The 17659-nt window shown below is 40.7% G+C and overlaps 1 protein-coding gene across 1 annotated transcript in view; it reads right to left on the bottom strand.

Moving 5' to 3' along the window:
* The window catches only part of me1 (malic enzyme 1, NADP(+)-dependent, cytosolic), an 88406-nt gene that overhangs the window by 52045 nt on the left and 18702 nt on the right, over nt 1-17659 (bottom strand). The window contains exons 2-3 of the mRNA XM_085473433.1: nt 9503-9636; nt 3801-3950 (exon numbers count right to left, since the gene is read on the bottom strand). Coding sequence (XP_085329559.1) covers nt 3801-3950; nt 9503-9636 — 284 coding nt within the window. The remainder of the gene's footprint in view (nt 1-3800; nt 3951-9502; nt 9637-17659) is intronic.

Raw genomic sequence — 17659 nt, 5'->3', positions numbered from 1 at the left:
ACAATATTGTAGCTCATTGTGCACAGTTGGAGTAATTTTGGTCATGCCATGGTCTTCGACCACTATTTTTACAAGTGTGACTCCAGGATTAGTTGCTTACAGCAATCATTATTATAAGTTCTGGCAAACCTTTTTCCCCTCTTGTTGACATAGTAATTCATCAGTGTTCATATTTAAATTTTATTTGATCTGCAAAGGGACATGTATCACCCAAGTTTCTCCAAAAGGCATCACTTCTCCTCAGCAGCAGCTTTTTTCAGGGTACTTATATGAACCACAGATTATATGAGATCATCATGCAATATAACCACCTGCAGCTGTTAAAATTAAAAAAAAAGAAGCTCACTGGGATAGCAAATGCTGTTCACTTATTTAACCTCTGCTGAAGGACTTCTATAAAACTACAGACATTAGTTTTATAGAAGTCCTTCAGTACTTCAAGTCTTTCAGTCAGCATGGGATTTAAAATGCAGCAATCTAGATATCATTGTTCTTTTCTCAGGCTATGTCAGTACAGAGCAGCAACCTGGCTGAAAATCCAAATCTCTTAGAGCCTCTTAAAGGCAGTCGGATTCGTCCCCGGTATATTCTGCTAACCGACCCACTGATGCGCACTCAAAGAGGCCAAGCTCCCAACCCCGGAGGCTCTGGCAGCACGTTCTGGCTCACTCTGCTCTGAGACAGAGGGAGTGTATAAAATGACTCCTCCAGGCAGCTCAGTGTGAGAAGAAGGCAAGCATGCTAGGAATATTTTCCAAATAGTTTTGCAAGGATGGGGAAACAGCAAGATGTTGGATAATGTTATGTGCCTGGGAGAATTTTGGTTTCCAAGCACCTTAAATGTACCAGAGGTAAGTGTTTAAAATAAAACTGTTTGGACACAATTTGGAAAACTGCGGTTTCACAGCTCATCCAAAGAATCCAAAGAGTTTGTATGAAACCAGGACTCAAAGCAAAATTCTCCCGCTGCGGCAGACCAGATTCCTGATAGCAGGGAATACTGGTAGATCCCCATTGCTACTTGGTATCTTTAAAATATACACTCCCCTTCTGACATCATTCTTTGATTTCTAAGGTTATTACTGTGTTTCAGTTTAGGTCAGTTCTGTTAGTACACTACATATGTAGCTATGTAGAATAAGACTTTTTGAAAGGTTAGTGTTGTCTTAGATTGAGTGAATGGGGTTATGTCAGTGAGGGTATCTGTGGTAATCTCCTGAATGAAGTTTGTGGAGTTACCCTTTGTAACTTTGGAGTAGCAGAAAGTAGCTGCTTCCAAGACATGATTGTAACACTTGTAACACATGACTATAACTGTTGTGGTAGCTACTGCAGCGTGATTATCAGCTGTACATGTTGTGCTTCTGACCACACATAAAACTAGACAGTTCTACAATAAAGGTGACAATTTAACACACATAACAATTCTAGGATAAATGTAATATGTGGTTTCAAGTGCAATCAGGCACTGTTAGCTAGGTAGCTTATATTGGCACAATCATTGGTGTAGACAACATATCCTCCTTTTACTTCCAACTGCACAGCCAAAATGGCGACCTTTGAAAGTGAGCAATGTACAGCATTTCATGTTCAGCAAATGACTATTATGAGTACTCAAACCAAGTACTTCTGGAGCACGTGTGGCTGTAGTTGACATTGAGGACACATCTCTCCATCGGACAAAGCATGTGTAAGTATGGAAGGAAGTAATGTAAGAGCAGCGTAAGTTTTACCATTCTATCAGGTTAACTGTCTAACTCCAGCTTCTTTGTTAAACTATTTTAGTAGTCACCTTTAGTTAACCCTGTTAGTTAGTTATCAGTGATATCAAACCCTAACCCTATGTTTTGGAGACAAGAAAGTCTCTTTTGGAAATATGCAAATGGTTTTTGTGTGTCACTTAGAATGATTGTATTTTCACCCATGATGGCCTAGACTTGGGATAACATTTTTTTCTAAATGTAGGTTCCTAAGATTAAGGTCATCATTGATGAAGATTCATGTATATTATGAAGGTTTATATTTTTTTACAGCTCCTGACAGTAGTTTACTAACAAAGAGTAGGTTTATATGTCTATATTTAGGATTACATAAATACTATTAATTCTTTCACCTTAAAGTGACCAGTTGATATCATTTATGACCCGAGGTCCATATTTACATGTGCCACTGTGATATTTTAAAATTGCCAAGCTGTTTCCAACCATGCATTTGTTAGTCTAATTCCAGACGTTTTCATAAGTCTTGTGATTGGACCATTGGTGTGATGGGGTTTTTTATGACTCAAGAATTATACATATGTTTTGTACATTACAGATTTGGATTTTATTGTAATTTTCTACTTCTAACTGTTGCCTTGTAATGTTTTGCAGTGACCATGGCTAACAGATAAAGAGCACAAGATTTGCAGCTGCAGAGAGGTAGCTACTTAATACCTAAATTAGCAACGATGAAAATAGTTCAACCGATGGAAAGGAGTCAATTAAGTGAATTTGTTTTGCCTTAAAAATGACTGAAATCATGGAAAACAGAACAGTTACAACATGTGTTGTAAGAATGGCTAGAGCTTTGATAAACACAAATAAAGCCATTGAGAAGCATTCCACTTGAAAATATAAACTGTCATAAATGACCCCACTCCTGTCATTTTAGTAGTTAAAATTGCTTGGTTGCTTGAGGCTGAACAGAGTCAATAATTATAATTCCAGTTAAGTGAGGTTAAGGGCCTGTGGAGGACAGTAAAATGGTGGCCTTTTTCAGTGGGAAGCAAACAGAGCACTTGTAACCACCTGAAAAAGGTTAAATGCAAGGAGAAGGATCCAAGAAAAACAGAACGAGAGTGAAAGCAGTATCAGCTCAATATCTAGTAGTAGCTGCTCAGGGAATTTATTTGTCAGATAGTGAGAGACTTGGACCAGATGAACCTAGGTGAAAGAAAACAGATACAATCAGAGAAATGTGTGTGCATGTGCGTGTGTGCGTTTACAGTAGAGAAGAAAGGGAAACCTGTGAATGTCTGTCTGCAAGGAGCAGAGATCCAGTCAAGGTAAATGCTGGACTGATTTCAACAGCTTACTGCGGTTTTGCCTCAAGCTGAGCAGTCCAACCAAACTACAACTTTAAGGCCTACCGCAACCTCCAAGTTTGTTTCAGATTTTATAGCATCAAAGAGTCCAGTTCCAACATAGCATACACATAGGTTAAGAGTCTTTGAGCTTCTGGTTTTGTTACAGTACAACCAGTCATTTGTTGGCACACATGCTTGAACATTTATATGGCTTTTAGCCTTGGGTGAAATAATGATCTACACAATTGATTAAATCCCAGATTGTGCTATTCAACAATATTATTGTTGCTGCCTGTCAACTTTTTTAGCATATTGTCTCTCCAGTGAATCTCTCATCCTTTTTGAACACCATAATCTATCTGCCATGTGCATTTAGATTGCATTTTGCCTTTATCCTTATACCATCAGTCTATGGTATGTTACTAGCTGACACCTGTGACCAAGCACTTCTTTTCAGTGGGACTCGGTGTGTAAAAGGGCAGCCTGAAGCAGTGAAATATAGATGCCACACAGCCAGCAGTAAGAAAAAGACAGAAAGAAATACTGGCTGATACTGAGCACAACAACCAGTACCATAAAACACTTAATAACTGAGTGTTAAAAGACCAACTGAGGGATAACAACATTGCCTGAAATAAGCTGATAATAAATGTAATGTTAAGTGGGTTTATTGGTTTAGGAATGTACCATTTCACAATATAAGAGGAAGAAAAACACTGTGAGAGTGACTCACCTAGGCCTTTGGAATATGAGGCTATACTGTTGGCAGGCCAGACCCACAGTGGGGGTGTAAATGATGGGCATAAACCTTTCGATGTCTGACAAGAGCACCCGATAGAAGAGCTTCTCGTTGTGGTCCTGGAGCCCCATTAGGAACACATATCTGGGAGTGACAGAGAAGAAAACAGAGCATGTTAATCTTAAGCATCTTGACAAATGGTAGCTGCTAACCTAAGCTTATTGAAGTCAGATGTTAAATCCTGGATGTTTGCGAGAGACTATCAAGGAGACTGAGGGATGAGAGAACACTGTGTTCACCTGGCTGCAACAGTGCACAAACCAGGGAGATGAAAGGAACTGAAGCTACTGAAAAAAAACGAGAAAGAAGGAAAAGAAGAGAAGTATTCCCCCTAAAACCTGATTTGTGAAGAAATTTTTTACTTGTGTTCCAAATGACTGAAACAAATAAAGAGAATAAAAAATAGTTCTCAGATAACCTACACAAGCTTTTGACTGTGATTATAGATTTACTGGGAACTGAAGGTTTGCATTTGAACCAAATTAAGCAGAGCATGCCTGAAAGGGCTCTACTCCTGATCACAGAAGTTTCCATGAAGTCAAGAGCACAAGGGTGCCTCTTGTTGAGACGATAAAAAGCATGCATGGCCTCTCTGCTATAGGTTAGGCCACAGCACCTGCACAATGCACGGTGCTGACAGCTGCTCTTGAAGAGATGTGTTTTCATATTGATTAACCCAAATATAACCATAGAACGGCTTGCTTTTGCAGTATCATATAATTAAAAAAAGTTTAATTAATGTAGCCTTCAATGTGTTATTTACTGAAGACTCAAAAACCGTATGTATCTGTTTCCTACAGTAAGAACCAAAGTGATGAAACCGTGTCCATGACACCTGAGCAAACATGATCTGCTGAGGAGAACCAAAAACTACAGGAAAAAAAGCTGCCCTTGAGGTTTTCTGGGGGTTTTTGCTCAATGGATTTGTTTCAGGCGAAATGACAGATTCAAAACTTCAAAACTCACAGTACTAAAAAAAGAGAGTGGAAAATGTTACTCTGGGGCTCTTTGTCTGGCCAGAGTGGCATGATGAAAACTTGTCTCTGTTGCTGAAACACTAGAAAGAGAGTCTGTCTTTTTAAAGGGAAAAGGAAATGGTGACAAAACAGTTGTGAATGGTTTGTTCTAGTTTATACTAATGGCAATCTCTAGGGCTGAAAATGAAGAGAACTTGGAAGTGCCAAAAGCTGCAATTCCAGAAGAGCTGATTCCAACAGACTTTCACGTAAAAGCTCACAGATTTGCAACAGAAATTCCTCCATAAATAGTGACAGTTTCTGCAAAATGATTTCCTGCTTAGCAGACTGGTTGAAACATTGGCAACCTTTCACCAATCTCTTTGAGAATGATTGCAGTCAGTCCAATTTGACCTTGACTAACTGAAGACAGGTTGCTTCCCACCAGGTGACTTGCTTTATCGCCTTGCAATTTAAAGCAAGTCACCCACAGCCTGAGGGTGTTGCATGATGGGTGACCGGTTGGTACCCAGAGGTTACCAACTGCAATTCATTAATTGGCAGGTGTGCTGACACAGTCTATGGTCCACACTTAAAAGACACTGAAATGTTTTTATACTCATATAAATAGCCGTTAGTAATGTCATTTGCTGATAACATGTGAATATTTATTTTTACCTTCAAAAGCTGCTATGGAACAGTACAGAACCCACATCAGTGCCAGGGGGAAAAGTAGAGAGTAAATTATGGACTTGTAAAAAAGGAAATTAAAAGATTTCCTTTTAAAAGAAAATTTAAGCAATGGCTGAGATTAAAGCTATGTAAATTAGTTTTTAGAGTTACAGAAAATCATTCACACTCATCAGGTTTTTCAGTTTCATGCAAATAGCAGATAAGCTGTGTCAGATATATAAATTTCCCTCTGGAGTCAATAAAGTTATTATCATTATTATTATTATTATTCTTTTCTAGAAAGCTTTCTAGAAAGTGTCTAATTGGCTCCAGTTTTCATCAACACAAACCCACTGGCCCTGCAGTAAGAGCATACCTGGGTAGAAAAAACACACAATGGAGCACTGTCAGTCATGGATGGGCCTCCCCAGAGCCCGACATTATTAAAGCAGTGTTGGATCTTGACAGAGAACAGAACAAAAAGCAGCTAATGAAGAGTTTTAAATGTCCTTCAAGAAGCCCGGTGAACTATTCCTCAAGACTACTTAAAGAAATGACAAGAAAGCTGCCTCAGAGAGTTCAGGTGTTGAATAAAGTTCATGCAAAATATTGACTCTCAAGTTCTGCTTTTGCCTTATACACTGTATTTCCATGTACAGTGGGGCAAAAAAGTATTTAGTCAGCCACCGATTGTGCAAGTTCCCCCACCTAAAATGATGACAGAGGTCAGTAATTTGCACCAGAGGTACACTTCAACTGTGAGAGACAGAATGTGAAAAAAAAAATCCATGAATCCACATGGTAGGATTTGTAAAGAATTTATTCGTAAATCAGGGTGGAAAATAAGTATTTGGTCAATAACAAAAATACAACTCAATACTTTGTAACATAACCTTTGTTGGCAATAACAGAGGTCAAACGTTTACTATAGGTCTTTACCAGGTTTGCACACACAGTAGCTGGTATTTTGGCCCATTCCTCCATGCAGATCTTCTGGAGAGCAGTCATGTTTTGGGGCTGTCGCCGAGCAACACGGACTTTCAACTCCCGCCACAGATTTTCTATGGGGTTGAGGTCTGGAGACTGGCTAGGCCACTCCAGGACTTTCAAATGCTTCTTACGGAGCCACTCCTTTGTTGCCCGGGCGGTGTGTTTTGGATCATTGTCATGTTGGAAGACCCAGCCTCGTTTCATTTTCAAAGTTCTCACTGATGGAAGGAGGTTTTGGCTCAAAATCTCACGATACATGGCCCCATTTATTCTGTCCTTAACACGGATCAGTCGTCCTGTCCCCTTGGCAGAAAAACAGCCCCATAGCATGATGTTTCCACCCCCATGCTTCACAGTAGGTATGGTGTTCTTGGGATGCAACTCAGTATTCTTCATCCTCCAAACACGACGAGTTGAGTTTATACCAAAAAGTTCTACTTTGGTTTCATCTGACCACATGACATTCTCCCAATCCTCTGCTGTATCATCCATGTGCTCTCTGGCAAACTTCAGACGGGCCTGGACATGCACTGGCTTCAGCAGCGGAACACGTCTGGCACTGCGGGATTTGATTCCCTGCCGTTGTAGTGTGTTACTGATGGTGACCTTTGTTACTTTGGTCCCAGCTCTCTGCAGGTCATTCACCAGGTCCCCCCGTGTGGTTCTGGGATCTTTGCTCACCGTTCTCATGATCATTTTGACCCCACGGGATGAGATCTTGCGTGGAGCCCCAGATTGTGGGAGATTATCAGTGGTCTTGTATGTCTTCCATTTTCTGATGATTGCTCCCACAGTTGATTTTTTCACACCAAGCTGCTTGCCTATTGTAGATTCACTCTTCCCAGTCTGGTGCAGGTCTACAATACTTTTCCTGGTGTCCTTCGAAAGCTCTTTGGTCTTGGCCATGGCGGAGTTTGGAGTCTGACTGTTTGAGGCTGTGGACAGGTGTCTTTTATACAGATGATGGGTTCAAACAGGTGCCATTCATACAGGTAACGAGTGGGGGACAGAAAAGCTTCTTACAGAAGACGTTACAGGTCTGTGAGAGCCAGAGATCTTCCATGTTTGAGGTGACCAAATACTTATTTTCCACCCTAATTTACGAATAAATTCTTTACAAATCCTACCATGTGAATTCATGGATTTTCTTTTCACATTCTGTCTCTCACAGTTGAAGTGTACCTCTGGTGCAAATTACTGACCTCTGTCATCATTTTAGGTGGGGGAACTTGCACAATCGGTGGCTGACTAAATACTTTTTTGCCCCACTGTATGTTTCATTGTGTGTGGAATTTAAAGAGAGGCAAAAGTGAGATGGGATGATCACATTTGTTACTTTTCACAATATAATCCTTTCTTTCTTTGGTGGGCTGAGAGAAAAGTAAAAGATTTGAAAGTAAACTGGTCTTCATGAGTAAAATCAACAGAGATCCCGAAACACAAAGAAGGGCACGACTGAGAAAAAAGGTGGAAACTGCGTCGACACGTAGCTTCAGTTGAGCACAATAATAGACATTTTACATTTTTCTTCAACATTTTAATGACTTCAATTGTGACTGTCAGTCATCAAACAGAACCACACAACTAGTTACGTCTCCATAGAAAATCCTAATAATTTCCTGTGGGGTGATATGGTTTGATCTGATGCTGGCAAATGTTAAGAAAAAATTCTTTATCCATTTTTAACCTTAAAAGGGAGCACACTCCCACACCCAGGAAACAGCAATATTTACAGTACACACTGCTTTATAAAGCAGTATCCCTGCTGACTTATTGGATGCATTGTTTCCTTTAAAGTCAACCTAGTGGGGCAGCTGACTTAGGACCTCATCTATCTCTTCCTTTATCTGTCTTAGCATGAGTGATCAACAAGCTCTGCTCAGCCTTGGCTCATTTTAAATCTATTAATGCCTTTTAACAACATCACTGGATGTGAAGTTCCCCTTCAGCTGTACCATTTTATGTCCTGCAGTATTGTGCTTGGCGAAGGCTTTGAACATCCATTTCCTGTGTTGACGGTGCAGTCACAGCAAGCATTCGAGTCGCTCCATCATCTCAAATGGCAAACGCATGTGCTCACAGTGCCGTTTCTCTTTTTTCAAAAAATTCAAAACCAAGACAAATTCCACACGTGGGATTAAAATAGTATGGGAAGATGACATTTTGAGTTATGCTCAATAAAAAAATGAATGACAACGTCTAGCGTTAAACACCAAAGAAGGATTCAGAGTCACAGGACAGACTGTATGTAAACACAGCATGCTCGAGCAACGACAGGCAAAAGCAGTCTGTGATCTACGAGAGCAAAACTCATAGTTTGGAAGATGCTCAAGTCCCGGAGAGATTGTAAATGACACCGATAGGGCATGGGAATGGCAATGTCAGGCTTGTAATAACTGATTTTATATGCTGACGCTGCACTGTTGCTATGGTGAGAAATGAGGAGGCTGTTAAGAAGCTATCTACAGTAATTCCTGCTGACCCTGAATCCTGTCTCACAAGCATTATAGTGACAGCTAACTAGAGCAAGGGGCAGCTTCACAAACACATATTATTCAGTGCGCTGCAGATAATTCAAAACAGTAAACCAGACGATGACTTTGACTGATCAAAGAGCTCGAACTGAAATGTTTGCAAATGGCACTTTCATTGCACAATGGTAACAGCATTGAGTCTAATGAAGCATGTAAAACTGTCTGCACTTTTCATTTGGACCACATGGAGGGTATGACAACAAGAAGATCTGGCAGGAGAGATGGGGAGAATAGCGTGCAGGTTTGTTAGGTAACATCTATGGGGTTAGGAGATGGATGTGGACTTTAGAGGGGTGGATCACTAATCCCTTCCGTGTCTTGAAGGCTTCCAGATGTGGAACTCTCTGCGTGCACTAGGAGGATTAGTTGAAATTCAACCCTTCATGGGCTGCTGATTCGAAGCTGATAGAAGGTAAGGTGGGTAAGTCATTGCAGCTTGACTGTGAAGAGATTTCCCATCTGTGTTAGACTGTGCCAGTCTCACCTGTCCAGATCATCTCTCTTCATGTCATAGTTCTTGAGCACTCGCAGCAGCTGCATGTCCTGACTGGCGAAGCAGGGAGGCAGCAGGCCGTGGATCCCCACCTGGAGACGCTCCTCCAGGGAGAAAGCCATGCCCTACAAACACACAGGCACAAAATAAACACACAATCAAAATCCACTGTCTGCCATCATAATAACACACACACACATGACCTTCAGACTGGGCGAAACCACTGACTGAGTCCCAACTATCTGGTATAGTAAGCATACAGGAATGCAAAAGTCTGTTTTACTGAGCTCTTAGTATTTGACTCTCCGTTAATGGCAGGTAGGCATTTTTGGAATTTTCTAAATGAATCATAAGAACCATTTAGACACACACTCATGCATCAGTCTGAGTGCATCCCTATGTGTGAGCTTCATGTCTGACTCAGCTCCTCTGTCACTTTTCATTACCCTCAGCAACTTTTCCAATAACATTTACTTACCAGTCACTGTCTGTTACACTGTTACTGTTGACCCTAAACAGCAATACTGTGTATATAAAAACATTTTATGCCATGGTCTCTGTTTCTAGTTTTGGATTAAGATATTTAGCTATGATCCGTGATGGCTGTTCCTAATCCAAAAGAGAGCTCACTCTGGGGAACCTGTGTGTATGAGGCAGAGGCAGCTTTCTGCAGCACCGAAAAATTGAAATGGATTACATTTGAAACAGCAGATGAGTGTAGATCGATTGGTTCAACCTTAATTACTTTCTTTAAATGATAGAATTATTTGTGTTTTTCTGCATGTCCTGCAATTAAAGCAGCACTAATCATCATGGTGTGTGTTGCAATACTGCTGTGAAATGTGAATAAATGAATATTTTATGGAACACATTCACCACTTATTTGTGTTAAGGTGGGTTAAACTTGTCCTCAGCTCCGGCTGACTGCTTGCTCTCAGACGGGCTCCTCACTCTCAGATATGCCGCTGCTAACTCACATTCTGGTGTGATGTCAACATTTACTGACAAAGCCACGTACATAACGGGGCTCAGGCTAATGACCTGTTTCAACTTTGACCTCTGCGTTGGCTTTTATCTTGTTCACCCCCTGACCTGAACTGGAATACTGGAAAAACATGCATGAGTGGAGCATACAAAGAAGAGACTGATCACACTCAGGAGAAGTAATGCATCTTAAAGTGACAGTAGAAAGAGGTGGGGTACTTTGGATACTTCAGCTCCTCTGAAAGGATGGCTGTCCCCAAAAAACCCATAACAAGCATCAAGCCCACATTTAAGACTGGAACAGCTTTGACTATTCTCTGCAAGTGAGGCATGATACGTCGAGCATTTTCAATCCATAAAAGTGCAGCGACCTCTGAAACCTCAGCTTCAGCACGCCAGCTACTGTTGCTGACTAGTAAGACAGAAGCGAAGCCCGGCTGTAAACGTCCCTGTGCTGGTTTCCATCCCCGGGCCACCAACTATTTACATGCAACCCTGCCAAACCTCTGGCACATTTATGTTTCTGGTTATGTTAAAATGGTTCTGAAGTTGTTAAAAAAAGGCACTTGATCACAGGACCCGCTGCTAAAGAAAAGCAGCAAAGCATGAGACACAGAATAATAAAATTCTGCAATTTTGACGTCACGTGAACCATCAGTGCTGACCACAGACACGCTTCAAATTAGCTTTGCATTATTTGAATAAAAAAGCAGATGGTTTCCAAACTGTTGGTTTTAGATTTAATCTAAATGATTCTGGGTAATGAGGCGAAAGAAACAAGCAAAGACACGCCTTTGCCCTTTTTGGCGGGAGATCTGAAAGAAAAGGATTTTGTGTTTTCTTAATTACCTACCAGCAAGCAGGAATTACTGTATGTAACTACATAAGTTAACAGCATGTAAACATGAAGTCTCATAAATCTGTTTTCTTTTTTTTAGTGACAGTACTAAATCTAAACTTGACTCAGGGAAAAACAAGGCATCAGTCATTTGAGATACTGAATTATGCACCCCAATCCGTCCGTCGTTAGCCGAGGCTCTGTGTAGCCTGTACTTAACGGACCTCAAAAGGACAGAAGCAGTTCTGAATTACAACCTTCCCCAATTATCAAAAGAGATTTTCTATTTTTCAGAGAGCCAGCTGTTCTCATCAGACTCTATGTGAGTTTGGAGCAGCAGCTGGACATGTCTGCAGCAGCAGACTATGCGAGAGTCTTAAAATACACACGGCAAAATGAGCTTAATATGAGCCTATAAAATCAGATTCCTCACAATGTTCCTCCATTAGCTGAGATTCACTGGCTGCAGCACACACTGGTGTCCTCTGGGGACTGGCTGCTTTAGACACAACTCACATTTGAACACTAAAGTTAAAAAACACTCAACACACACCCACATAAACAGACAAACGGGAGCCTTTAATTAGCCGAAACACGCTTTATTTGCGCTGGCTTACACTTCCTTTGGGAGAAATGGTTTTCTTGCACAGATTAACTGAGCAGATTTGCACACGTCTAGCTCTATAATTAGCCTGCCCAATTGTGCGCTTACGTCCTACTTTCACAGTGCTTTCACAGCTCTCAGACTCATTAGATTTCACTTTCACACTGTCAGATTGTATGTGCAGGAAGGGTTTTAAAACAGCATTTGCATGCTAACTGAGTGATGTTTTTGGCTGCTTAATGACTCAAATCAAACACGCCCAAAACTTGTCCTGACTGAGGACATTTCTGCTGTTGTTCATTTCAGGCTATTTACAATACGCATGTTCTATTTTTACCTCAGTTTACAACAGATACACATCAGTCATGAGACTGTACTTTAAAGAGCCAACATATTAGTGCACTTAAACCCAGCGACACCTATTTTTGGTACTTCTAAAGAACTTTTTTTACATGCTAAAGTAAGCTGATTGTTCCTTTAGTACGAGGAATGCTAACCACTGTGGACATTAATAAAGGATGCACTCCATTCCTGCATGCACTTTGTCGCGAAATCGATCAATGTAGAGCAGTGTCACAAACCACGGAGGCCCCAGAAAAGTGCAATCAAACATTGAGTTTATTAACAGCCTGGAGAAAACATCAACATATGTCTTTTGACCAAAATACATGTTGTGGACACTTATAAAGCAGTGGGGTATGATGCAGATTATATGGCAGCAATAAAAGAATTTCTGTATCTCCACAACTTCCAATGTTAGAAAGTAACAGAGCAGTTGTGCTTATAGTCTTGTGTTGAATCTGGTGCATGTATCTCCACTGAACTGCAGCTGTTGATGGCAGCCAGCAAGCTTATAATGGGCATACTTAATCCAGTTCAATTCATTTGAGTTTTATTTATATCACAGAGCCAAAAATAATACAGAGAAAAGCCCCAATAATGGAACAGCCACCTATGAGCCCGCACTTGGCAACAGTGGGAAGGAAAACTCCCTTTTAAAAGGAAGAAACCTGTAGCAGAACCAGGCTCAGGGAGGGATAGGATAAATGTTTGCCTTACTCTGCTCTGCTGCCTTGGTGAGCTTTGCAAAGCAGCACATGAACCAGTTGTCCACCTACTGGAAGACTACTTCAGCATGGTTCAGGCTGAAACAGCAGTTGAGACCGCCACATCTCGTCTAGTTCGCAGACAGGGAAACAAAAGACAGAGATATAATAGTGTGGAAGGAAACTTTGCAGTCAGATGTGCACGGCGTACTTTACTAAGGTGGATAATAAAATTAAATATAAAAAAGTAGGTCATCAAATATAATTTTCGCATAATGTCTTAATCTGTTCGCTTTAGGTCTCAGGGTCTAAAGAGAAAAGAACAGAAAAAGAAAAAGAAAAATACACCAGAAAAAAGCAAATATTGAATTTACACTGTACAATATCACAGCTCTTGCCCATTGCCACGCTTCATTAAGAATAATTACCGACATGGTTCAGAGGCAACCAGTTTCACATGTGAAACAGATACCATCCACTAAGTCTGGCCTTAAATGACCAATTAACATCCCTGACAAAGGATCGAGCAGCTCAGCAGTCCAGAGAGGGGAAACACTGTGCTCCAGAATCATTTCATGATTAAAGATAAAACCTAGCGGCCGGGTCAGACCTAGCCACTTGGGACAACAGAAGAAGAGTGCAGGGGTGGGGTGCATAAGATGGCTTTATGGTAAGAAGGATTAGCAGTACATGGTTCAGAGAGTTTGGCAGGGCAAAGCATGGGAACCACTAACACCAGATTTGACATCTTTTTGACTTATGACTTGAATATTGACTCTGCACCACCCGTGTTGTCAGCATGACAACAAGAACTGCCAATCTCTTCAGTCCTGGCGTCTTGTTTGTCTTTCCCTCAACATGCTTGTCGATCGACCTAATAATGTATAAAGAAGACCGTTCTCTCAACACGAGCCAGGGTAAATACATTTAAGGAATGGTGGCCTGAGCTTTCATCTAACAGCGGAAAAGTTAAGATAGCTGCACATGGAGAAAAATGTGGACCATTGCTCTCCTTTAGTTCAACCGAAAGTTTGCAGAAGAATTTCAACCGTCACTCACATATATAGCTCAGTTAATTATGTAAGAAAGTCTCAAACTAAATGACGCAGCATGCTAACAAAAGATCCACATATTCTTAATAGAACAAATATCAACATTTGTCTTCACTATATTTTCTTGGTTTATATTCTTTAAAATGAAAGTACAGTGACAAACGTAGACACTTGTGTATACACACAAACCATCTCTATGTTTGTTTGTCTAAACACAGGTTTCTGAGTTTCACTGCTGCTGTTCGGGAGCCCTAAACTGGGCTGGGCGGGATAAACCCTAGAAAGCTTCCACATGGCCCTAACCACATCTGAAGTGCCCGCACCCTGTGCCAACACATGTGATGCCCGCAGCCTCATGTTCCAGAAGCCGCAGTAGCAACCTTAACCTGTAATCTACCCACTGGGCAGTGCCAGCTCTTAACCTTGGACTGGTGCCATGCCCACCCCTAAACACTCAGTGGATAGAGGAAACATCTAATTAGATGCCAGAAGGCTAAACAACAGAGATGAAAGTACAAGTCCTTTGAAGCTGATAAAATGCCTTTCTGTTCTTCCTATGGAGTTCAAAGGGTGGGCTTGGTGCAACTTTTCAGCATGAAGATTTAGAAACCTAAACATTCTGCTGTCTCAGCCTTTTAATTTCCTTCAGGCCACTACCACACAGAGTTCAGTCTAACATTGAGCTTTTAAGGTTGACAGTAAAGCCACTCCCTTCAATACAGCCTTCAACTATTCCTTCATGTAGAAATTCTTTAATGTCACGAGAGGAGAGGGCTTCTTATCCCAACAATAACACGGTCCAGAAACACTTTCTCACACTGATATTTCACTGTGAAAAGCATGCAGTGAATGCTGTATGATGGAATTTCCTGCACACGATGACAAATTACAAACATGAGTGAAACAAGTATATGACTGTCATGCATTCAATGCAGTGTGATATGAAACAACTGTTTCCTCATGGGGCTGATAAAAGGGCTGTATCTGCTGGGACAGGCGAAGCATTTTAAAGCTTAACAGAGTCATCAAGGATAACTTGATTTGAACTAACTTATATTCCGAGGTATAAACAAACATCAGATCCAGTTATGTTACGCAAAGAAACAATGTGATATAATTAATAATGTAAATGTAATGTTGTAGTTCATTTTGGGGAAACTGAGTTCTGGCTGCTGAAGTGAACAGAACATAACAAATCAAAGCCTTCCATCATATCCACCAAATCAGATAATCATGTAGGAATTGAGCTCTGTATTAGCTGTAATGTGAGCTGAAAAACCAAGCCCACCGAGGAAGCAACCCGAAAAACGACATCAGAAAAACAAACAAACAAGGAAAAACAATTCTCCCTTCTGACATCTGTACATGTGGGAGACTTTTTAACTCTCTTATTTAACTTGCATTACAGGTTAAAGCTGCATTTTTAGTAATGTGACTGCTTGAGTAACAGGTTAGTGCCACCAGCTCTTTCCCATATTTCAGTGTAGCGGAACACAATCTCACAACCATGCCTGTGGTGTTATTGTTTTTACTGGCATTTTTGTCAAATATGAAGCTGTCAGGCTGGAGAAAAAGAGGAAGGCCACAGAGAAGATTCACGGATGTAGTGAAAGATGACATGCAGAGGATTGGTGTGTCAGAAGAGGATGCTAGGGACAGGCTGAGACGGAGGCTGATGATCTGCTGTAGCAAGTACCGACACCATTTAATATCATAGACGCACGTTTTATTTTTAAATAATAGCCAGCCACACAGACTGAGTTTCATTTTTCTCCATTTCTTATTGTGCTCCCTGAGCTTCAATGTTTCTCTTGCAGAGACAGCCCCTATTGAAAGTGACCAGAGCCTAGCACGAAACGGAGGCCTTTCCCCATTGAGCCTCTCTCAACCACAATCACAGATCAGACAGGGGGACAAAAGCCCACAGGCCTTCGACAGGGAAAGGGCTCAAATGTTTGGCACTGAGATAAGACCTGGCAGAGATGTGTGTGGTCACAGAGCACTTCTCTATTCAGGGCTGTGTGGGAGAGGGAGTGTGGGAGAGCCAAGGCAATACACAACATGGCCTTCATGTACAACATGTTTAGCACATAGCACAGCATAAACTGCTGGATGAAGGTGGTGTATAGTGATAGACATCTTAACCCCACTTCCTCTCATCCATCTGTTGCATCCTTTTTTCTGCCTTTTAAAAAAAATGTTTTTCTTGCTGTTGCAATGATTCAGCAGTATTTATGAGAGCTGCAACTGTAGAGTGAAAAAAAATAGAGCAGAAAAGGGTTTGTACATAATAACAGGTAAACCACATCATATACACTGTAAAGCTATAAAGGCAAAGAGGTTTATGGGGTGTTAATGCATGTCTTTAAAAGAAAACTAAGGCAGAGTAAGCTTGATTTGCAAGTCATAAGTACAGTAAGTCTCTAATCTGAGGGTTGGGCTGGGAATCAAGTAATCTTTTAATTGCATGTATTCAGGATCCTCAAAGGTTTGATGTTTTGGCACTATTTGACCCTTTAATAAAATAAATACTGGAGCTATTTTAAACATGTCAATAACATTTCATTTGCCACAAGTCATTGAAAAGTAGAGTTTCAAATCCTTTTAAAAGACTGTCTCAGAGACTACGGTGCTGTTAAAAAGTATTTGGCCCTTTCAAGTTTTCTTATTTGTTACACTTAGATGGTTAAGATCACAAAATGCAGTTTTTAAATTATGATTTTATTTATCAAGGGAAAAAGCTATCCAAACCTAACTGATCCTATTTGAATTTAGCTTACTAAAAAAATGAAATAAATAAATACTTCACAAGGGGGACAATTACTTACTTACAGTTACTTAAAAAGGGTTCAGGTAGGTTTGGATAGCTTTTGTCCTGTAATAAACAACATCATTATTTAAAAAACGCATTTGCATTTACTCATAATAATATCAAATCGACTAATTTCAAAATTCTCTAAATTATTATTTTAATGCAAGAAAAGCATTCAATAACTTGTCTGGTTTCCCTTACAGAACTCCTTCTTTTAGAGAGTTCTGGGCTGGATGGTTTGCTTCCCTGAACCCTGCTAGCATTTTAGTGAGTGAGTGGGCGAGAGTGGTAGGATATATTTCACAACTTGGAAAGCAAAAAGCAGAAAAACTTTATCCTGGCAAAAAGAAGACACCCTTTTTAAATGGCTGGCAATACAAAAGTTGACTTTGAATAGACCTGAAATAAAACTGCAGAGGGGGGTAACATTTGCGTAACATTAAACGGCACTGTGAGAAAGTCATCTACAGCGGTTAAGTTCACCCACACTGCTATTACACCATAGACCAGTGGATCTGGATTCACTTCGGCTGGTGATGTCAGAGCTCCTCAGACCAGCGATCTCGCTGCAGCTGACCAAACAGGGAACAGAGGACTGCTGAGGTTGTTCCCATAAACACCACCACCAGTGCCATCTACTCTACCCCTCTATTACTGCCACGTGTGCGCCCCACAATGCAGCTTAGACTCATACAGTTAGATGTGAAGCCTACAGTAGCAAGTAGGACCTTAGTTAACTATGTCAATGTGTCTGCTAAGCCAAAAACAATGTTTCTTTTCCTTGCATAAAAAAAAAAAAGTTGCCTTGAAGC

This window comes from Copadichromis virginalis, linkage group LG11 (assembly GCF_057382275.1).
Source record: "Copadichromis virginalis isolate Kocher_CV1m ecotype Utaka linkage group LG11, C_Virginalis_male_GT1.1, whole genome shotgun sequence".
Classification (NCBI taxonomy): Eukaryota; Metazoa; Chordata; class Actinopteri; order Cichliformes; family Cichlidae; genus Copadichromis; species Copadichromis virginalis.
Note: the sequence above shows the minus strand (reverse complement) of the source record. Positions and strands in the feature narration are given on the sequence as shown.